The following is a 22,885-nucleotide window of genomic DNA, read 5'->3' on the forward strand; positions in this document are numbered from 1 at the left end:
TTCGATTAGATTATACGAAGTAATATATATATATATAAATATATAAATATATATATATATATATGTATATATATACATACACACACACACACACAAACATATATATATATATGCTATAAAAATTTAATATTTATAAGCAAATTTGTTAATACAGTAGGAAGTTACATATGAAAGTAATTATGTCGACTTATAAATTAAATTCACTTTTATTGTCAAGTTTAATTATGATAGCAAATTATTTTTAGTATAATGAAGGGTAGAATACTAATACAAATTTCAGAAATATAATTCGATAATTGTTAAAAAATTATAAAGATATAAATGATGCTACAGTATTATATTTAACTAATTACATTTTAATTTTATATTTTATTATATATTTTATATTTTAATCTTAATTCTTGAATGTCTTTTATGTAAATAATTTTAATTTGCCGAATTTCTATATGTCCATAATTTTATTCTTGAATTTTCATTGTGTACCTAATTTTAATTCTTGAATTTCCATTATGTTTTCAATTTTGATTCGCCGAATTTCTACTATATGTACAATACATAAGTATTTTTGAATTTCTATTATGCGTTATAATTTTAATTCGTCAAATGTTATTGTGTATAAAAATTTAACTGGCCGAAATTCTATTAGGTACAATTTCAGTTATTTATATCAAGAGACACGGTAGTGTCTCGCGACCAGTTAAGGGCGTAGCCGAGACACCGTGAGTCGGACATTTGAGTCTTTATAATATTTCGAATTCTCAATAACGGCTGAAGCAATCGAGTTTATACTAGACTTAATCGATAGATTGAGTTTGAATTATATAATAAAAGTGTCTTTATTTCTGCTCTACGTGATTTGTAAGCAGAGATATATAATTGCAAAGTCGAAATATGAAAAATTTCTTTTAAGAAACGTCCCCGTCATCATTATCATCATCGACCACGCAAACATAGTAGTATCGTGCTACACGTATTCACACGTATACAACACATGCGCACACATGTATCACACGTACACAACACATGAATAGATGCATGTATTGGAAATGTCCATCTCGCACGTTTTACAACAGACGGCGATAGTTGCCCTCCGCTATATTGACAGCGTGCGGGGTTAGATATTTTCAATTTTCAATTTCAATTTTTACATTCAATTTTAATGTTATTATTTGCAAATTTATTGTCATAATAATTTATGTGCAAGTTTACAGTCTGTGATACAAAATCAGATATTTTGCTATTATTTCAATAATATTTCAATTATATAAATGCCTATGTATGAGTATGCATATATTTTTAATAATTTTCTTAATTAGCTTCTATATTTTTTTCAGTTGTACATCAAGCAGGTAGCATTATCAGCTCACTTGTGAGCATGGGTTGGGCAATGGCTAGTTATCATCGCAGCATTCGATTAGCTTAACAAGATAAATCTAATATCAGTGCTATAGGAACTATTTTACAATTTTTCTGGCATTTTCTTATTGCAGGTACATATATATCCAATAATTAATATACAAAATTAAATATTATTCATCACACACTTTGTACCAAAATAATATATTTTTTAAAATTTATTTTAAATTTATTTAATCATTTTTATCATTGTGATTGTAGTGGCAAGGATCTTATTGCTCAGTGTCATTGCAAGCATCTGGCCTGTATATACCATAATATATTGTGTAATACATTGGCTAAGTATGACAATATAGATTTTGATAGATTCCCATGGAATATTGGAATGTTGTCGGACTTACAGTCATCCACCACATATGCAGCCTACAATTAAAGAACGCATTTATTCCATATGATTTGCTTCCGTTATTGGAATATTTAAAATAAAAATTTTATTAATAAATTTCGATGAAATAATTTATAAGAGGTTGAAGAAACTATGAAACACATTCAGTCTCATAAAAGGGTAGTTGGAACAATAGTGGTGAATGCAGAAGGTATTACATGAGATCATTGACATGATTTACTTGTAGTTGTAATCAAAAATTTATAAAATTATATTTGTTTTAGGTATTCCTATAAAGTCAACATTAGATAATACGACAACAGTTCAATACGCAGGTTTGATAAGTCAATTGTCAGATAAAGCTCGTTCTGTCGTACGTGACTTGAATCCAACAAATGATTTAACTTTCTTGCGCATACGTAGCAAAAAACATAAAATTATGATGGCACCAGATAAAGAATTCATATTAATAGTAGTACAAAATCCAGTTGATTGATATTTAAAAGAAACAAAAATATATTTTAAAGTTGAGATTTATTTTTTTGGTTGTTAATTTAATCTATATGCTACATTGGATGTTAATATCTAATCAATTAAATAAAGAAAAATAAAAGAATAAAGCTTAAAAATTATACAAAATGCAGTATTTAATTACTAATTTAACAAATTATGAACTTTTAGAGTTTTTAAATAGTGCTTTCTTCTTTGGTAACAATATTATATTTTTAAGTTTGATAATTATGAAAATATGTATATATAGTAATTCATGGCATGTTTATTTTTGTATTTAATACAATTATAAATGTACATTTCTCATCAATAAAATATCACAGTATCTTTTTTATAATTTAATTTTAATATTGAGATTGTTTTTATTCAGTGGAAAAAAAAATGTGTAGTTGGTCCCTATTAATTATACATACATATAAGAGTGTCGCACAAATAATTCTATGCAGTCTTTTTAAGATAATATAAAAATACTTATAAATATAATCAATTAAAATACATATAATCAAAATTGTATGTATTAAAATTCAATAGCATATAAAAAAGATTTTTTAAAATTATATATATAATAAAAATCCAACATTTTATATATATATATATATATATATATATATATAAATATATATTTATTTATTGTATATCATAAATATATATTTATTTATTTATATTTACCTATCTTTTTTTTATATATATGGTAGAAATACAATGTATGAGTTATTTTATTTTGCAAAATTGTTGAAAGTTAAACTATTAATTACAATGAAATTATTTCATATAATACCGAGATTCTTTTCATAATAAAGATTAAGAGAGAGTTAGATTTTATCATAAGATTTATAAAAGTCATAAGATAAGGTTAATTGCATATTGTATAGTTTATCTCTCATTTTTTAAAGTAAATAAATATCAAAGTTACATTGCTTGAACTGGTGCGTTTGAAGTATGTTGTCTTTTTGAGGGATGCAAGACAATATAGTACAAAAGCATTGCTGTAATTCCCAAGAAAAAGGAAATGATACAAATAATAAAGATTATATTAAAGTACTAAGCCTCTTTAACTGCAGGAGGACAAGCATATTGCCATAATAAATTTGCTGCAATATTTTCAAAAAAGCAGATAACATAGAAAGATAGATGTTTTCAAAATGTTTTGCTATCTACAGCATTGAGATATATAAAAATGTGCACTATGCCAATAACGGAAGCAAATAATATGGAATAAATGCGTTCTTTAATTGTAGGCTGCATATGTGGTGGATGACTGCAAGTCCGACAAAATTCCAATATTCCAAGGGAATCTATCAAAATCCATATTGTCATACTTAGCCAATGTATTACACAATATATTATGGTATATACAGGCCAGATGCTTGCAATGACACTGAGCAATAAGATCCTTGCCACTACAATCACAATGATAAAAATGATTAAATAAATTTAAAATAAATTTTTAAAAATATATTATTTTGATACAAATTGTGTGATGAATAATATTTAATTTTGTATATTAATTATTGGATATATATGTACCTAAAATAAGAAAATGCCAGAAAAATTGAATTTGCTTATTTATTTAAAGATGCTTATCATATACAAAAATGAATGATATAATCTCTAAAAACTCACCTTTAAAAAAAGGTAAAAAAAAGGCGACCAGTTAAGGGCACGCCATTAACAAAAATTATCCATTGCAAACCCATGTACAATAGAATTGTATGAAAAATTATCGATTATAAACCCATGTACAATCGTAACAAAAGTAATGAAATAAAAAAAAAATTGCGCCAAGAGAAAGTAGAAACTTGGACCAGTGGAAAATTAAAGTTGCAGACATATATAGAGTCGTATAATGAATCAATAAAAATTTAAATTTGCAAATGTAGAATTGTACCATAAAAAAACTTATCTTTTAAAAAAAAAGATAAACAAGATGCCAAGTCCATGCGCCATGTGAAAAAGTGTTAAACAAAAAAGTATTTTTAAGTAAAAAAATCTATCAATTGACAAAAATTTATGTTCTAAAATTAATATCTCTACAAAAAGTAATGTCCAATTATTGCGCGAATAAATAAACATTTTTATAAAAAATTAAAATTTAAAAACTTATGCAAATTTAAAATTAATATAAAATAAAAAGAAATAAAAAAATTTTAGTTAAAAAAACTGGGCGCGCTGCTAAATAATATTCTAATGATATTAAAATTAAATTGTTACTTTTAAACTCATTGCAGCGCGCCCAGTTTTTTTAACTAAAATTTTTTTATTTCTTTTTATTTTATATTAATTTTAAATTTGCATAAGTTTTTAAATTTTAATTTTTTATAAAAATGTTTATTTATTCGCGCAATAATTGGACATTACTTTTTGTAGAGATATTAATTTTAGAACATAAATTTTTGTCAATTGATAGATTTTTTTACTTAAAAATACTTTTTTGTTTAACACTTTTTCACATGGCGCATGGACTTGGCATCTTGTTTATCTTTTTTTTTAAAAGATAAGTTTTTTTATGGTACAATTCTACATTTGCAAATTTAAATTTTTATTGATTCATTATACGACTCTATATATGTCTGCAACTTTAATTTTCCACTGGTACAAGTTTCTACTTTCACTTGGCGCAATTTTTTTTTTATTTCATTACTTTTGTTACGATTGTACATGGGTTTATAATCGATAATTTTTCATACAATTCTATTGTACATGGGTTTGCAATGGATAATTTTTGTTAATGGCGTGCCCTTAACTGGTCGCCTTTTTTTACCTTTTTTTAAATAATAGAATTACGGCGAATTAAAATTATGTGCATAATAGAAATTCAAGAATTAAAATTATGAACATAATGGAAAATCAAAAATTAAAATTATTTATATAAAAGAAATACGGCGAATTAAAATTATGTTCATAATAGTAATTCAGCAAATTAAAATTATGTATATGTATAATAGAAATTCGGGAATTAGAGTTATGTACATAATTGAAATTCATCGAATTAAAATTAGGTACACTCGCGGAGGAAAAATTTGTTTGGCGCGCGCTTGTGGTATTTAGTTTTTGTACAATATCCCTGATAAAAAAATCGACAAAAACTATAAGAAACGATTATATCGTTTTTAATCGTAGTTATAAATCGGAAGTTAACGAAAGGATATCGTGAATGTGCAATTGATTCTAACGTTTCCTTTCGTAAGTATCTTAAATTATTAATGTATTATCGTTTCTTTTCGCTATTAATCGTGAATATACGAAAATCTATCGTAAATTAATGATAAATGCTGTATCATTTCCTTTCATAATTATCAAATATTTATTTTTAAAAGCACACATTCAAAAGATGACATTCAGAAGATGTTTAACATCTGCATGATTAACAATTATAGGTTTCTTTTTTTAATTGTACGTTTAAAAACTTAAAACTTTCTTTATCGTACATATACAATTGATTACGATAAATTTTCAATCATTTTTTGTCGGTAAATTCCAACAAAACGATAAAAAGCAATATATTATTACAATATACGAATTTTATCGTATTTTAACGACTGAATCCGATTTTAACAGAAAATGAAAGGAAACGATAAGAAACGATAACGCTTCTTTGAAAATATAAAAAGTGAAACAATAGGTTACGATAGGAAACTGTAAAACTTTTTACAAATCCTATCAGATCTAAATGTTTTCTATCGATTTTTTTTTATCAGAGATGTCAAACTTTTTTTAAACTTTATATATGCATCAGTGTACTACAAAATTAAAATGTATAATTTGCAACATAAAATGTAAATTGTATTTATATTTTAAGCAATATATAGAGATTTATGTTTAAAGTCTAAAAAGCGAGAAATCAAAACATACATGTATGTAGATAAATAATAAAATATACTTATTATTTATAAAAACAGAATATATCAGATTTATAATTAATAGTATATAACAATTTCATTATTGTTTAATATATTTTCATATTTGCACATTTATTTATTAAAGTTCATTTATTATTCTTGATATAGTATTATTTGGTGTTTTCGATTTGATTGTTTTCGATAGCATTACGAATTTTGACTAAATTATTATTAATTATGGATAAGATTTCTCTCCTCTCAACTAAATGCATACCTATGTCAAGTCCAAGTTGTTTGGCAAAATCTTTTATCTATAACACAAGTTATTTCGGAATTCAATTTATACCTATCACATTCAAAAACAGACTTAATAAATATTTTATATAATATAATATTATATGATAAGTAATAAAATAATAATAATATAATAAAAATATAGAAATAGTATTATTTTATCTTTAATGTATTTTACTAATAGTCTAATAATATCAAAGTATAATAATGACATTTTACCTTTTTAATTTGATCTTTCCCGCTAAGTATAATAATAAGGTGAAGGACGTATTGATCAGTTCGGCTATAATAAAATATATATTATTTAAAATTGCTTTAAAAATGATTATTAAACATTTTTTATCATATCTATCTCTGAGCAGATAATTATCTACATCAATTAATATAAGCAAAACTTATTTAAATATACACGTAAATATTTTGCTTTATATGAGTATAATAATATCATGCATCAACACTTACATATCTTTGAGAAAGAGAAAGACAAAACGAACATTAAGAGAATATTAATTTTATATGAAAAAGAGTTACTTACTTTTCAACAATCTTGTCAAATATTTTAATAAAGAAATCAATAGTTGCATTTATATTTGACATATTTTGCAACATATTTATAAAGAGATGATTATAAATATCATATTCTTCAAAATAGTTTATATTATTAGTTATTAGCCTTTCCATCATGTCTAAATTCTCCGAACAACCAAAAAATGGGAGATGTTGTAATGGCTTATTTACTTTCTGCAGGAATTGATTCGAAATAGATTTATTTGCTTGCATCAAGCCAAAGCAAATAAATTTTTGGTCAGATAGAACCCTATAATACGAAATTAAAATTAAAATATTTAAGACTTGTAATAATATATTAATACACAAAAAATCATACCATATGATTTTCAAATTATATATATATATTTATATATATATATATATTTATATATATATATGTGTGTGTGTATATGTACATATGTATATATATATATATATATACATATAAAATAAGAAAAATGTGATGTGCCAAAAATGAAAATTATTTACTATTAATCACTGATCTTTTTAACAAACAATTTGTTCGGCAAATTATTACGCGACATGCTTTTATGTTAATAATTATGTAGCATTAACTTTATTTATGAGCAACGTGTTACATTATGTAAAACAACAGTATTTATACTTTGCATCAATTCAAACATACATATATACATGCTATCTTACTTTAATAAAGCAAAAATATCATTCAAAAATATTTTTTTATATAAATCTAATTGTTAATTGTTTTTATTTTATACAGAGAATCTCGGCATTATCTAATCTAATTTAGTGACGTTTGAGATAAAACTAAATTTGTTGAATTTATTTGTCATATTCATATTTCTTAGATAAAATAATAAAAGCTCACATGTTTTTGATTGGACTTTCCATATATGCAAGTAATTTAGCGGTAGCTTTTGCTCGACATTTGTCATGATCAATCAAGTCTAGATATATGTTGTATAAACAAGCAATGCTCATAAATTTTGCTCTAATTCTTCTAGTCGTACGATCATCATCAGAATGCTCGTCGAAATCGATATGTTCAATTAACTTATTATATTGCGTCAACTTGTAGAAATATGGCTTAAAAACATTATATAATGATCAAACAATTTGAAAATGCAATAACTTAATTCAAGATAGCTTTCTTCCTAATAATTTTTCTACTAATTATTAAATATTTAATTTGGAAAAATTAATCACAAAATTATTATAATTTATGTATATTAATATTTAAATTTAACTAATACTAATATTTTTCTTTTCTCTTCTCTTTTGATTAATTTAGATATAATTGATCAGTTTTAATATATATTTATAAATTGTGCAAAACCTATCTTACTTTAAAGACCGTAGCTATACGGGGTATCCGCAAATAATAATCTAATTTGTAAATGATTCGGAATGCTGGATACCATGGAACGAGATCGATTTCGCGCGACAAATAATTTATAGCTTGGAGAAAAATAATAAAATCAAGCTGTCCGGTTGCTAACATGTAATAAGCGTCGTCGATAATTTGCGCACGATTAAAAACTGGGCTTTTGTCGTAATCGTCGGAATTAAAGGAAGCAATGATTCGTCTCCAATTGGTTATATCGTAATTAACGCGATAATAGTCTGTATTTAGAATAAAAAAATTAATAATATGTAATGTACACTTATAATTGCAGCATTATTTTTTATTAAAATAATTAAATTATATTTTTGAAATTTATATATTAATTTTCTATAATATTTATATATATATACAATTATATATAATTTATAATATATAGGTATATAATTTATAAATATACTATTCATATGTAACTGTAAATAATTCGCAGTACTCTGAGATGATAACAAAGTTTTATGAGCATACTGACAATAACTTTTAAATACAACTTCTTTGCTGAACCTTGCTGATTTCTATTTTTTTCTGTGCATTTAATAAAGCTCAATATTTCAGAATTTGTTATCAAATTTCGAATAAATTTTTTTAATTTATTATAAATAAATATAAAAAATTTAATAAATTTAATAATTTTTCAAAATTTTGTTATCAAATTTTGAATTAAATTTAAAACATTTTTTAACTTGTACCTTATCTGATAACATAACGATACTTACCTGTCAACTGCTTATTCACAATAATCCAGTCATTAATGTCGACTCCTGCGATCGTTAAACTCTCATCCTGAGGTTTTAACCATTGTGTAGAGTTGATGAAGAATTCGGATTACTTTGGGTAATATAATTCAATGGAATCCACCATGCGTCGTTTGTTTCAGTGTCATTAAGAGATGATAATTGAATAACTCTCTTTTACGTCACCTTAATCTCATTTGTATCATAATTTCGATCGACTGTCACGACTGGATACGCTGCCTGTTTGAACCACGTGTCCATCATTTCTTTTACTTTAAAATTATCATACGGTACGTTCGATTCGTCGAGAGCATCTTGCAATGCTTTCCATAAATCGTCTGGTGTAGCACTACTGTATTGGCTGAAAATACAGTAATCAATAATGCATATAATATAGATATGTAAGTGTACTTGATAATAATAAGACTTTTGATAATTAAAAGCCTTTGTATTTTCTGTAGCCTAACACATTTCTTTAAGAAAATTAGAATATATATAAATTTAATATTTTTAAAGTGAAAGACAGACAATAAGAGCCAATCGCGAAAGACTGCTTTATCCCAACGAAACTAAATTTTTTCGTTAGAATTAAATATCTGTGCACAAGGCACCAAATTTTACTTGGTCACGGCCAAGATTTTAAAATATGAAATAATCTCATTTTTGAGATTTAATTTCAATAATCCTTTAACCCCCCTACGGAAATAAATAAATAAATGCAAGAGAAAAATATAGATCCGAAAGTCGCTGAATCGGGAATCGAACCCGAGACCTTTTGCTTGCCGGGCGACTGCTCTTCCAACTGAGCAACTGAGATATGTTTTGAACAATTAATATTTTTAATTTCTCAAAATTTAAACTCATTTAAAAAACTTTAAATTAGATTATGTAAATTTTTTAAACAGAGGCATGTCTGTGATTAAATACACCAAATAAATTTAATGTTTAAATGATCAAACATACACGCAAAATGTTTTAATGATCAAACATATACGCGATAAAATTCTCGACTCTGTCTTACATCTATTAACTTGAATTATGAATTTATACTTTATTTAAAGGTAAATAATATATAATAAAAAATTCAAAAAAGTTATATTTACTGTGCTTGAAGATATTTTATCAAACCATTTCGAAACACGTCTTCCCTCAAGAAATGCGATACCATTCGCAATAGAACAGCAGCTGAAAAGATTAAAAAAACATAATTTGTAAATATATTTTACAAATATATAAGCAACTACGCGATATAAAGAAAGATAATATTTATCTTGATATAATAATTCTGAGGAACTTATGATTATGCTTTTCGTTTAAGACAAACGTTTGAAAAAAATTAAATGTACATTAATATATTATAAAAATTGACTTGTGTGATATTTCTTAACCAATTAAACTTTTTAATTCCTTTTTTTTGGCTCTCATTATAAATAACATATTAAGATGTTTATAAAAGATATTATTATAATTATTTTTTATAACAATTATCACATTTCTTCGAATAGATATTTAATAATGTCATTATATATACATATATACATATAGTTAAATAAATATATTTAAAAAATGTCTTGCATTTTGTATACGTGTTGTCAGAATATGTTTTGGAGATATCCAAATGATTTGTAATGTTTATGTTGATCGATTGAGAATGAACATAATCCTTAAACAATTTTGGTTGTTCATATCCCACCACCAATAAGTCCATCAACCGCCATTCTTTAATAAACTGAGAAGAACAAGTTCATGAAAAGAATTAATACAACATATATATTCTGATTGCGAAATTTGCCAATATTTTGTCCATAATGTAGAACTTCAAATAGGTCGATATGCCTTTGCTCAACCAAAGATAATCCCACCAAGACGGGCTGATTAGATTTCCAAACCATTGATGCACCAATCTATATATATAAGCACCGTCTGTCTGTATGTATGTACGCGAACTACTTCCACATTTGTGGACCGATATTCGTGAAACTGGTACCAAAATGTTGCAAATTTTTTGGGGGTGGCTGCTGTGGGGTTTTTTTTTTAATTTTTTAATTTTTTTTTTTTCTACAGAGGAGGGTATGTTTAATCTTTTTTTGCAATATTTCTGAACACATGGTATCAAAATGTTGCAAATTTTTTTGGAGATAACGACGATGCGGTTTTTTTAAGTGTTACACCCTCACCCACGCACCCACCCACGCATCCACCCACGCGCATGCGCATTTATGGACCAATTTTCACGAAATTAGTACCAAAATGTTGCAAATTTTTTTGAGAAAACTACTGGTTTATTTTTTTAAGTTTACCCCTCCACCCACGCACCCACCCACGCAATCGTATATTTATGAACCGATTTTTTTTAAATTGGTACCTCTTCCGGCTCTTGCCCATCGAGCTTTCTGTTTTACTGCAAAAAATGATTATATTACATAATATTTATTTATAATATTATATTATTATATATAATATTGAGGAGGGAGAGGGAGAGAGAGAGAGAGAGAGAGAGAGAAAGAGAGAGAGGGATTAATTTAATCTATATATATAAGCACCGTCCGTCTGTCTGTCTGTCTGTCTGTGCCCGAACTACTTCCGCATTTGTGGACCGATTGTCTCGAAATTGGTACCAAAATGTTGCAAATTTTTCGGGGGTGGCTGCTGTGGGTTTTTTTTTTAATTTTTTTATTTTTATTTTTTTTCTTCAGAGGAGGGTATGTTTTTGCGAAAAAAATTTTTTTTTGCAATATTTCTGAACACATGGTATCAAAATGTTGCAAAATTTTTGGAGATAGCGACGATGCGGTTTTTTTAAGTGTAACACCTCCACCCACGCATCCACCCACACGCATGCGCATTTATGGACAAATTTTCACGAAATTAGTACCAAAATGTTGCAAATTTTTCTGAGGAAACTGGTGTTTTATTTTTTTAAGTTTACGCCTCCACCCACGCAATCATCCACGCGCGTGCGCATTTATGGACCAATATTTTTACGAAATTGGTACAAAAATGTTGCAAATTTTTCTGACAAATCTGATGTTTTATTTTTTTAAGTTTACGCCTCCACCCACGCACCCACCCACGCAATCGTATATTTATAAACCGATTTTTTTTAAATTGGTACCAAAATGTTGCAAATTTTCTGAAGATGGCGACGATGTGGTTTTTTCAATTGTTACATTTCCACCCACGCATTCATCCACGCGCGTGCGCATTTATGGACCAATATTTTTACGAAATTGGTACAAAAATGTTGCAAATTTTTTTGAGAAAGCTGCTGTGTGGTTTTTTAAAGTTTTATCCCACCCACGCATTCACCCACGCATTCACACATTTATTCACAGACTTTTTCGAAATTTGTACTCAAATTTTGTTGAGGATGGCTACTATGATTTTAACAAATTTTTATCATCCTATTCATCCACCCACGCACCCATGCACCCATGTGCATACGCATTTATTGACTTGGTCACACCAATAAGTAATTTTAAATAAATTTGTGTACATGTTTGTGATTGCAAAAATTTGCAACATTTTGGTACTAATTTCGTGAAAATTGCATATAAATTAAAGGTTTATTTACACGAATTGCACACATAATCACAAATACGTACACAAATTTTTTAAAAATTACTTCTTGGTGTGACCAAGTCAATAAATGCGTATGCAAATGGGTGCATGGGTGCGTGGGTGGATGAATAGGATGATAAAAATTTGTTAAAATCATAGTAGCCATCTCCAACAAAATTTAACTACAAATTTCAAAAAAGTATGTGAATAAATGTGTGAATGCGTGGATGCATGCGTGGGTGGGATAAAACTTAAAAAAACCACACAGCAGCTTTCTCAGAAAAATTTGCAACATTTTGGTACTAATTTCGTGAAAATTGGTCCATAAATGCGCATGCGTGTGGGTGGAGGTGTAACACTTGAAAAAACCACATCGTCGCCAAAAATTTGCAACATTTTGGTACCAATTTTTTAAAAAATCCGTTCATAAATATGCGATTGTGTGGGTGGATGCGTAGGTGAAAGCGTAAACTTAAAAAACCCCACACACATACACACAGAGAGAGAGAGAGAGAGAGAGAGAGAGAGAGAGAGAGAGAGAGAGCGTGTGTCTTAAAGAAAGAGGGAGGGAGAGAGATAAGGAGAGAGAGAGCATGTGTCTTAAAGAGAGAGAGAGAGGGAGCGCGTGTGTTTTAGAGTGAGAGAGAGAGAAAGCGTGTCTTAAAAAAAGAAAATAAAATATCTGGGAGAAAGAAATAGATAACATAGTAGTCATCCACAAAAAAATTTAAACATTTATTTTGGTATAAATTTCGTGAAAGTCGAACAACAAATGTGGAAGTAGTTCGCGGTAATACAAAAAAAGAATTAATTTTTTGTGTTAAAACGGATTTAATATAGACTATATGAGGACCGCGCAAAGCGCGGTCCGAATAGAAAGGCTGGCTTTGAGGACCGCGCGAAGCGCGGTCCGAAAAGCTAGTTCTTGAATAATTTCCATGGTGTCATATATCGAACGCGAATTCTCATCTAGAAGAAGTACGTCTTGCCTGAAATTTTGCAAATATTTTCATTACCAATACGCACGATTATATAATATAAAATATATTGTTACATTGCGATATACATAAGTATAATTTTCGGCAGATACTTTACAATTCTCATGTTTGTAAACATTGAAATAATCTACATAAAGAGAGAATTTTTATTTTCCTCTGCTTTTTCTCCTTTTTTGTCAAAAATATGTTCTAACTGTCAAACAAGTAATTGGGGCATTTATTTTATTTTAATAACTATAAATCTTCAATTGTTTGAAAAGTATAAGAAAATTTCTTTTATTCTAGTTTTAATATAAGTATATAGTATATAAGTATATAGTTTTAATTATCCTCGTGGTCTTTTAAAGGATCGATTATCTATAATACTATTAATTATTTTCTCTGGAGAGGAAAAAATATGTTTATGTACTTACGCATAGAGGATCATGCCCCAGACTTCAGTGGCGTCACCTGTAAACTGGGGAATGGAAACGTGCTATTGGTGAATCTTTCAAGTTCGCGCGTTGCTTTCTCAGCGATATCAAGGGGATATGCGGCGTAAGGCAGGTGATGCCTCGAACCCCATATTTTCATGGTGCCATCCGAATTCGCGATGTACTCAAAATCGGCGATCACAAATCCCAATAAGTTGGTGGACATAATAGGTGTCGTCTGGAAGAGTGTCCACAATTTTCCATCGGCCGAGTCGATCTCCGACCGTATGGACGGCATGTTCGACAACGCTGTGTAATTAGGATAATGTTTTATGGAAAATTGGAAGGTCGCTTTTATAGCAGGCTCGTCCCAGCATGGAAACGCCTTTCGTGCGTAGACTGGTTGGAAATCCGTTGCTGCTAACCATCTGTAAATTTATTGTAGTTTGCTTCAGAGTGAGGAAGCAGATCGCTATATAATTCAATTAATTTTTGAAGGGCAATTACAACAGTTACAAACGCGAAAATTGTGCTTTTCTATTCACTTTTTTTATATAATATATATTTAAGCAAATCAAATGAAATATATACTTCCACTAGCGCCAGTAAATATAATCACAAAGATAAATTATTAGAAATCGTAGACGACCACACAAACTGGGCAAAGTGTTAATTTATTAAATCTTCTTCATAACGTTTCGACCTTTGGTTTTTATCAAGATCATTATCAAATGAAAGCTGAAATAACAATTACAAACTTTAAATAATACAATAAAAAATTAATCATTATGGAAGAGATCCAGTTTCGTCGTCTACGATTTCTAATAATTTATCCTTGTGAATATATATATTTACTTCTTTTATAATATATAAATAATATATAATTATAATATATATTACATTTATTTTATACAGACATGTTTTATATATGGAAATTTTATAAAAATTTACATTTATGTTATATCTTTATTGATTTTATTTGTACATGTGTAAATCTTTTATTAATGATTACTTACACTTTATGGCCTTCATTATTAGTATAGAATCTTCGATAGAATCCATGATAAACAGTACTAATCACACCCGTAAATTTGAGATATAGCTGGTAAGTTCCAGGATCCTGTGGCGATTATATCGTCACATATTCCCCAGTTTACATATATGCGAAGCTTACGCGGGACGAAAGGAAAAGCGAGACGCGAGACATAATAAACAAGTGAAAAGACACAACGGACAAGACGGGGAGACAAAGACGATAATCAAGACTCGAAAACAATAACACAAGCGAAATTAAAAAGGATGAGTCGAGAAGATTCTCGAAGGTCGTAGGAACGGGCAGGAAGAGAATAGATAGCGCGGGTTCGAGAGATTCGGCCCCCGTCAGTTATCGCGTGCGGACGTGCGACCGAAGGAAAAGTATGTACCGATTGAAAGTCGTAAAATTAAATGGATACGAACATTAAAGGCCTCGATTCTTTTCACACACACACTCTCTTTCTTATATATGTGCATATTACATCCTGCACTGATCAATTGGCACGTCAGGTAGTTAAAGTGGTGACCCCGACGTGATCGTGCATACGCGAAGAAAACATTTTTTTTTATTTTATTTTTGTGACAAGACATTTCATCGAGAGTGAGGACAGTTTCGCGATCGATTGTCGAGTGAATGAGAAAGAGCGACATGCCGGTGATGCGAGACGGCGAAGACGCTATTCCACGCGTGGAGCCGGAGGCGCGGGCGCTCGAGCGGCCGGGGATTCAGGCGCCGAATTCGCACCTGATTGCGATGCAATCGGCCCGGGCGGAGCAGCCACCGGGGTATTATTTGCCTGCCCCCGAGGTGAGTCGAGTGGGCATGCGAATGCCAGAGTTCACGCCGACGGATCCGGAGCTCTGGTTTAACATCGTCGACCGGAGTTTCCAGGCCGCCGGAATTACGGTCGACGCGACGAAGTTCGGGTACGCGTTGACTGCCCTCGGACCGCGTTATACCACCGAAGTGCGCGATATAATTATGAATCCGCCCCCGGAGCGCGCGTACGAGACTTTGAAAACCGAGCTTGTTAAGCGACTAAGTCTGTCGCAGAAGCACAAGACTCGGAGGCTCCTTGAACACGAGGAGATTGGCGATCGAAAGCCATCGCAATTTTTACGCCACCTTCGCGGTCTTGCCGGGAACGTGGTTGGCGACCAGGTGTTGCGGACGATCTGGCTGAGTCGGTTGCCAGCTCACCTTCAGCCGCATTTAATAACGCGTACGGCAGATACGCCCGAGCAACTGGCGGATATCGCGGACGCGATCGTGGAGGCTTCCCGGGCGCCGGTGTTCCAGGTGGCGGAGACGACGAGATTCGCCGCTCCTCAGGGTCAGAGCGCGTGCGACCCGATGTCTCTGGAGGCGAAAATGGAGCTGCGAATGACGCAGATGCGACTAGAGATGCAGCGGGAGATGGCGGAGCAGTTGACGGCCATACGGAGATCGATCGAGGCGATCGGGAGTGACCGATATGGAGAAGACCGTGACGACGATCGGCGCCGCCCGCGTTCGCGCCAGCGTTCGCGTTCGCGCCCGCGAGCGCGATCGGCAAGCCGTGATCCGCCGGCCAGTGGGATATGTTGGTATCACTGGCGATTCGGACCGAGCGCTCGACAATGCAGGCCGCCCTGCTCGATGCAACAACCGGGAAACGCGGGGGCCGGTCGCTAGTGGCGGCGAGTGACTCAGGCCACGGGGCGCGTCGCCTGTTCGTGACCGACGCGAACACAAAAGTGAGTTTTTTAATTGACACGGGCGCGGATCTCTGCGTGTATCCTCGGAAAATGGTTCGGGGACCGCGACAGAGATCGACCTACGAGCTTTCGGCCGCGAACGGCACACCAATATGTACATACGGGACAGAAACATTAGTTTTAAATTTTGGATTACGACGTGCATTTTTGTGGCGATTCGTGATCGCGGACGTTTCGCGACCTATAATCGGCGCCGATTTTCTGGCGCATTACGGACTCCTCGTCGATCTGCGAAATTCTCGTCTCGTCGACCAGGTGACGAGCTTGACCGCGCGCGGACGATGCATCCGATGCGATGCACCCTGCGTCAAAGCGGTCACGGGAGAGACGCCGTATCACCGGCTGTTGGAGCGGTACGCGGACATCGCGAGGCCGAACGGGCGCCCAAGAGAAACGATCCACACAACGCGACATCATATAGAAACGACACCGGGACCGCCTGTCGCGTGTAGGCCGCGGAGGCTCGCTCCGGACCGATTGGCGGCCGCGAAGAACGAATTCAGAAGGATGGTGGAAGCTGGAATCGCGCGACCTTCAAGGAGTAGTTGGTCGGCGCCCCTACATATGGTGCCAAAAAAGGACGAAGAGTGGCGACCCTGTGGAGACTACAGGGCGCTGAACGCGCGAACGGTCCCGGATCGCTACCCGGTGCGACATATACAGGATTTCGCGCAGGCCCTCGGCGGTAGGAAAGTTTTTACCACGCTGGACCTAGTGCGGGCATACCACCAGATACCGGTAGCGGAGGAGGACATCCCGAAGACGGCGATCACCACGCCGTTCGGCATGTATGAATTTCCATACATGTCGTTCGGATTACGCAACGCGGCACAGACGTTTCAGCGGTTCATCGATGAGGTTTTGCGCGACCTTGAATTCTGCTACGCATACATCGATGACATCCTCGTTGCGTCATCGTCAGAGGAAGAACACCACGAGCACCTACGGACGGTGTTTGAGCGTTTGCGAGTATACGGGGTAGTGATCAACCCCACGAAGTGCGTATTCGGACAACGGAGGGTGGAATTCCTCGGATACGAGGTGTCCGACGAAGGAACACGACCGCTGCCGGCGCGAGTGGAGGCAATCCTCGCGTGTCAGATGCCGAGGACCGCGAAGGATTTGAGAAGGTACTTAGGCATGGTAAATTTTTACCGAAGATTCATGCCTAAAGCTGCCGAGATTTTGGCACCGCTCAATGACCTGCTTCGAGAAAACATTAAGGGCAAGACGCCGATATCGTGGACGCAGCAGACTCAACGAGCATTCGAAACATCGAGGGAAGGCTTGGCCGAGGCCGCGCTTCTGAGGCACCCAAGGACGAACGCGGAGCTCGCGTTGTTTACTGACGCGTCCGAACAAAGCATCGGCGCGGCATTACAACAGCGGGGCAGCGACGGCTGGGAGCCGTTAGCATTCTTCTCGAAGAAGCTAAGCCCAGCCGAATCGAAGTATAGCGCCTTTGATAAAGAGCTACTAGCGATATACTTGGCGGTCAAGCATTTTCGGCACATGCTGGAAGCGCGCGCGTTCGCGGTATATACCGACCATAAGCCAATCATCTTTGCTTTCCGACAGAAACCTGAGAGGAGCACGCCGCGCCAGTTCCGCCACTTAGACTACATCGGACAATTTACGACGGACATCCGGCACGTGACGGGCGAGGAGAATGTCGTGGCGGACGCGCTATCGAGAATCGAGGAGCTCCGAACTCCTATGAATTACGCCGCACTGGCGGAATCACAGAGGACCGATGAGGAGCTCGAGAAGTATTTAAGACGGGAGACGGGACTAAGGCTGAGCAAGGTGGAGATCCCCGGAACCGGAATTGCGATCTACTGCGACACAGCGACGCCGACACCGAGGCCATATTTGACAAAGCCTTTCCGTCGGGCCGCATTCGACCTGGTGCACGGCCTGGCGCACCCGGGAATCAGGTCGACGGGCAAACTCGTGGCGCAGCGCTACGTTTGGCCGTCGATGAACGTGGACTGCCGGGGTTGGGCTCGATCCTGTGTGCCCTGCCAGCGGTCCAAGGTGTCGCGACACGTCTCGGCACCGCTAGAGAAATTTGCTGCTCCATCTAGCAGATTTGAGCACGTGCATCTAGACATCATCACAATGCCAGTCTCAGAGGGCAAGAGGTACTGTCTCACGTGCGTGGACCGTTTCACGAGATGGCCTGAGGCGTTCCCCGTGCGGGACCAGGAGGCAGAGACGATCGCGAGAGCGTTTTATGAGGGGTGGATCTGCCGATTTGGGGCACCCCTCCGAATTACGACAGACCAGGGGACTCAGTTTGAGTCCGGTCTGTTTCGACGACTGAGCGAGATAACGGGAGCAGAAAAATTGAGGACGACGGCATATCACCCGCAGGCGAATGGGATGGTCGAGCGGTTTCATCGCCAGCTCAAGGCGGCGATCAGGTGCCAGCAAAACGACCGCTGGACGGAGTCATTGCCGACCGTCCTGCTGGGGATCAGAGCAGCGTGGAAGGACGACCTGAAGGCGACCACGGCCGAACTGGTGTATGGTCAGGCGCTGAGGATCCCGGGGCAGTTCTTAAGTCGGCTGCCGACGGACAACGAGGACAGTGCCGTCGACTTCGTCAGGACGCTGCGTGAGCGATTCGAGAGGCTGCGACCGGTGGACGGGACCCGGCATGGAGAGCGACGACCGTTCGTCTTCAAGGACCTAGCGACGGCCGGGCGGGTGTTTGTGCGGCGCGACGGACCAAAAAGGATGCAGCAGGAGCCATACGAGGGACCGTACGAGGTCATCAGTCGCAGCGAGAAAGTCTTTGTCGTGCGCATGCACGGCAAAGAGAGAACGGTCACGATAGACCGACTAAAGCCCGCGTATATTTTTTCAGAAAGCGATACAGGAGGCGACGGGCCGGCGGGATCGACGGCGCGGGACCGAGGCAGTGAGGTCAATCGACGAGAGGAGCGCGAGGACGCGGGACCGCCGCTCCGACGAGGCGAGACGACGACGAGAGCAGGGAGAAGAGTCCGGTTCCCGGACCGTTTCCAGGCGGGCCTGTGACGTAGGATAGGAAATAATTATTTCGGGTCGCGAGGTTCTGGGAGAATTCACACGTTAAGCAAGTTATTTCATTTTATTGTATTCTAGTTCTATTGGTTTCGCGGTTTATAGCGCTATTTCTCTATCTTATATTTTTGTTTTTTTTGGTTCTCAAGTAATTGACACGCGTACGCATATGCGAGCACGAACGACACGATTATATTATATTAGCGTTCTCTTATTGTTTTTTTTTTGTTTTGATTTTATGTGTGTAATTTTGCGTCGCGCTTACGTATAAAGGAAAATGTAATTCGTAGCGTCCGAACATCGAAATATCGTGCTATCGGTATAGCACTGGCGGGGGAGTACTGTGGCGATTATATCGTCACATATTCCCCAGTTTACATATATGCGAAGCTTACGCAGGACGAAAGGAAAAGCGAGACGCGAGACATAATAAACAAGTGAAAAGACACAACGGACAAGACGGGGAGACAAAGACGATAATCAAGACTCGAAAACAATAACACAAGCGAAATTAAAAAGGATGAGTCGAGAAGATTCTCGAAGGTCGTAGGAACGGGCAGGAAGAGAATAGATAGCGCGGGTTCGAGAGATTCGGCCCCCGTCAGTTATCGCGTGCGGACGTGCGACCGAAGGAAAAGTATGTACCGATTGAAAGTCGTAAAATTAAATGGATACGAACATTAAAGGCCTCGATTCTTTTCACACACACACTCTCTTTCTTATATATGTGCATATTACATCCTGCACTGATCAATTGGCACGTCAGGTAGTTAAAATCCAATCGCTCCTCGAATCGTACAGTCGAAATTTGCGTGTAACCATTATATTCATACTGTTTTCGAACATAATTCGGTACAGGATTTACATCGTTCTCCTTGCGAGTTAGTGTTGTTTCATCTATATTTATTTCTACGATGTGGAATGCGATAGTGTTTGTCGGTTTCGACACCTTAATTTGCTCTCTTCGCCATCGAAAATGAAGTTACCTTCCACGATATGTGGTACTAATTTTATATCGTAATGAATAGGCGTGACATGTTTTGGTAGCCGATATGTATTTTCTATATATTCTTCCACTACTGTGTTATTTACTGCTTCATTATCTTGAAGAGTAACACTCTGGCCTGCGATCAGCAATAAAGCTATCGTTAACAGACCTTTGACGACCATAACGAGAGAATGTATATAACTATGTGACACACATGTAGGCTACTAAAAATATAAGTCCGTTATAATTCCGTTATTTGGGAGTCAAAAATATACAATATATACATATGATAGGGAAAAGACGAAGAAACACGAAAACAAGGATATCGAGTGGGGGAAAGCGCTGGTATGCGAATATCGAGAGCAGAGAGTCGAAGTCAGGCCGGGAATATAGACAGACTGATATCGATAATGAAAATTGATCGATCGTGAGAGACTGCGCATGTCTAATAAATTATTTTTGTGCAATTAAGTGATAAACGAAATATTTTTCAAATACTTCTTTCCCTAACGATTTCTACACACGTCTCTTCCATTAAGAAACTGAAGTAATCTTGTAAAGCAATAATCTTCCAGCATATGATATTCAGAATCAGAATGTTTATATATGCGCCCGCTTTATAAGATTACTATATATTACTATATATTATATAGTATAAAACTATACTATATATATTATATTATATTATAAAATATTTTAGGCTAACTCATTGGCCGGGACGTTATTTCTCACGAAAACTCGTTTACTCAAACACATCGAACTTTGACTGTAAGTAATAAAATAAATATTATATAATATTTATTAAATATTTAGTATTAATTATTAATTATTTATTATTTATTATTTATTTTATATTTAATATTTAATATTTATTATTTATTTAATATTTATAAGATATATCATAAAATAGTTTATTATTAAAATAGCTTATATTAATAGCATCAAGTAATGTCATCATGAAGATTACTAGATCGACAGTTGTAAAATAAAAAATAAAATTAATATCAATAACGCACGCGAGAATTAGTTCATCCCACACGTCCGTCGTGCTGCGCGGCTCACGCGACACTGGTTCACGTGCAAAATATCGCGAGTGTGAGACTAATGATCACGTGATCAGTTTGGCGCGAGCCGCGACGCATAGTGGATAAGTACATACGCGCAAATCTAATGGAAGTACAGATATTTTGATCGAAAGATTCTTGAAGAAAATTCTGTTTTTTTCTGTTAAAAATTCATATATATTGAATTTTTATGAATCACATAATTAATTAATATATATTTTTATGCATGCATTGCAATAATAATTTTATAGATGCGTTGCTTTTTATAAGGTTTTATTATCAATGAATAATATAACTTCGCTTTGCGCATGTAATAATATTCGATTAAACAAAATGAGTAAAAAAATATATAAACAGGTATATATATATATATACAAAATAAATATATGAAACTATACAATAAAATTTCGGCGAATTAAAATTATGTGCACAATACAAATTCGGAAATTAAATTTATATACTACATAATAGAAATTCGGCGAATTAAAATTATATGATTATATTCATCGCATCAAGCAACTGTCATCGCGAAGATTAATAATTTGACAGTTGTAAAATAAATAATATAAATAATATAAATGATGTGCGTAAATCGCGGGCATGTGTCGTCTAGTGATTACAAAAAAAACTTGTGCGTACATTATAAAACTATTAGCAAAAAAGAATAAAAATAAATTAAGCTCTTTAATATTATCGCAGTCATATATTATATTTAATTATATATCACTGAATTTTTATTCTATATATATATCAATAATGCGGCCTTAAAATTTACTCTTTTTAACAATAAGATGGAGAACAGCAGAAATAGAATAGGACGAAGGGGAAAGAAAGACACGTTATTATATATATATAAAATTGCTTCTTCACAGTATAATATTTATTTGATTACTTACAGTCGAAAGTTCGATGTGTTTGACTGAACGAGTTATGGAAAATATTGTCCTGGCCATTGCGTTCGCCTAAAAT

General features: G+C 34.3%; 2 protein-coding genes and 1 pseudogene across 4 annotated transcripts; 2 read left to right on the plus strand and 1 right to left on the minus strand.

Annotated features, from left to right (window-relative positions):
* Positions 1–1,034: 1,034 nt before the first annotated feature.
* On the plus strand, positions 1,035–2,427 carry LOC146721096 (dynein light chain roadblock-type 2-like). Of its 2 annotated transcripts, none has more exons than XM_085487450.1 (4): positions 1,035–1,113; positions 1,335–1,490; positions 1,618–1,952; positions 2,026–2,427. In XM_085487450.1, the coding sequence occupies exons 3-4, from the start codon at positions 1,895–1,897 to the stop codon at positions 2,235–2,237; spliced, it is 270 nt and encodes an 89-aa protein (XP_085343576.1). In that variant the 5' UTR covers positions 1,035–1,113; positions 1,335–1,490; positions 1,618–1,894; the 3' UTR covers positions 2,238–2,427. The 2 variants fall into 2 exon arrangements, with proteins under 2 accessions (XP_085343576.1, XP_085343577.1); XM_085487451.1 differs by lacking the exon at positions 1,035–1,113 and adding an exon at positions 1,120–1,210.
* A 3,833-nt stretch (positions 2,428–6,260) lies between these two features.
* Positions 6,261–21,130, minus strand: LOC114934693 (aminopeptidase N-like; annotated as a pseudogene). The gene is made up of 13 exons (XR_014925799.1): positions 20,644–21,130; positions 15,037–15,141; positions 14,021–14,448; positions 13,592–13,598; positions 10,841–11,191; positions 10,624–10,777; positions 10,152–10,233; positions 9,031–9,409; positions 8,261–8,538; positions 7,784–8,001; positions 6,920–7,201; positions 6,604–6,667; positions 6,261–6,401 (listed from the first exon to the last, which is right to left on the minus strand). The product of XR_014925799.1 is annotated as an aminopeptidase N-like (transcript).
* On the plus strand, positions 15,705–16,792 carry LOC146721097 (uncharacterized). Its single transcript, XM_085487425.1, has one exon. The coding sequence runs from the start codon at positions 15,705–15,707 to the stop codon at positions 16,728–16,730; it is 1,026 nt and encodes a 341-aa protein (XP_085343551.1). The 3' UTR covers positions 16,731–16,792.
* Positions 21,131–22,885: the final 1,755 nt, after the last annotated feature.

Source organism: Nylanderia fulva, unplaced genomic scaffold (genome assembly GCF_048542155.1).
Source record: "Nylanderia fulva isolate GAGA-0341 unplaced genomic scaffold, ASM4854215v1 Scaffold55, whole genome shotgun sequence".
Classification (NCBI taxonomy): domain Eukaryota; kingdom Metazoa; phylum Arthropoda; class Insecta; order Hymenoptera; family Formicidae; genus Nylanderia; species Nylanderia fulva.

Coding starts and splice junctions, on each gene's coding strand:
- LOC146721097 (XM_085487425.1), top strand. CDS start 15,705: ATGCCGGTGATGCGAGACGGCGAAGACGCTATTCCACGCGTGGAGCCG.
- LOC146721096 (XM_085487450.1), top strand. CDS start 1,895: ATGAAACACATTCAGTCTCATAAAAGGGTAGTTGGAACAATAGTGGTG. Junction 1,953..2,025: donor AATAGTGGTGAATGCAGAAG/GTATTACATGAG, acceptor TATTTGTTTTAG/GTATTCCTATAAAGTCAACA.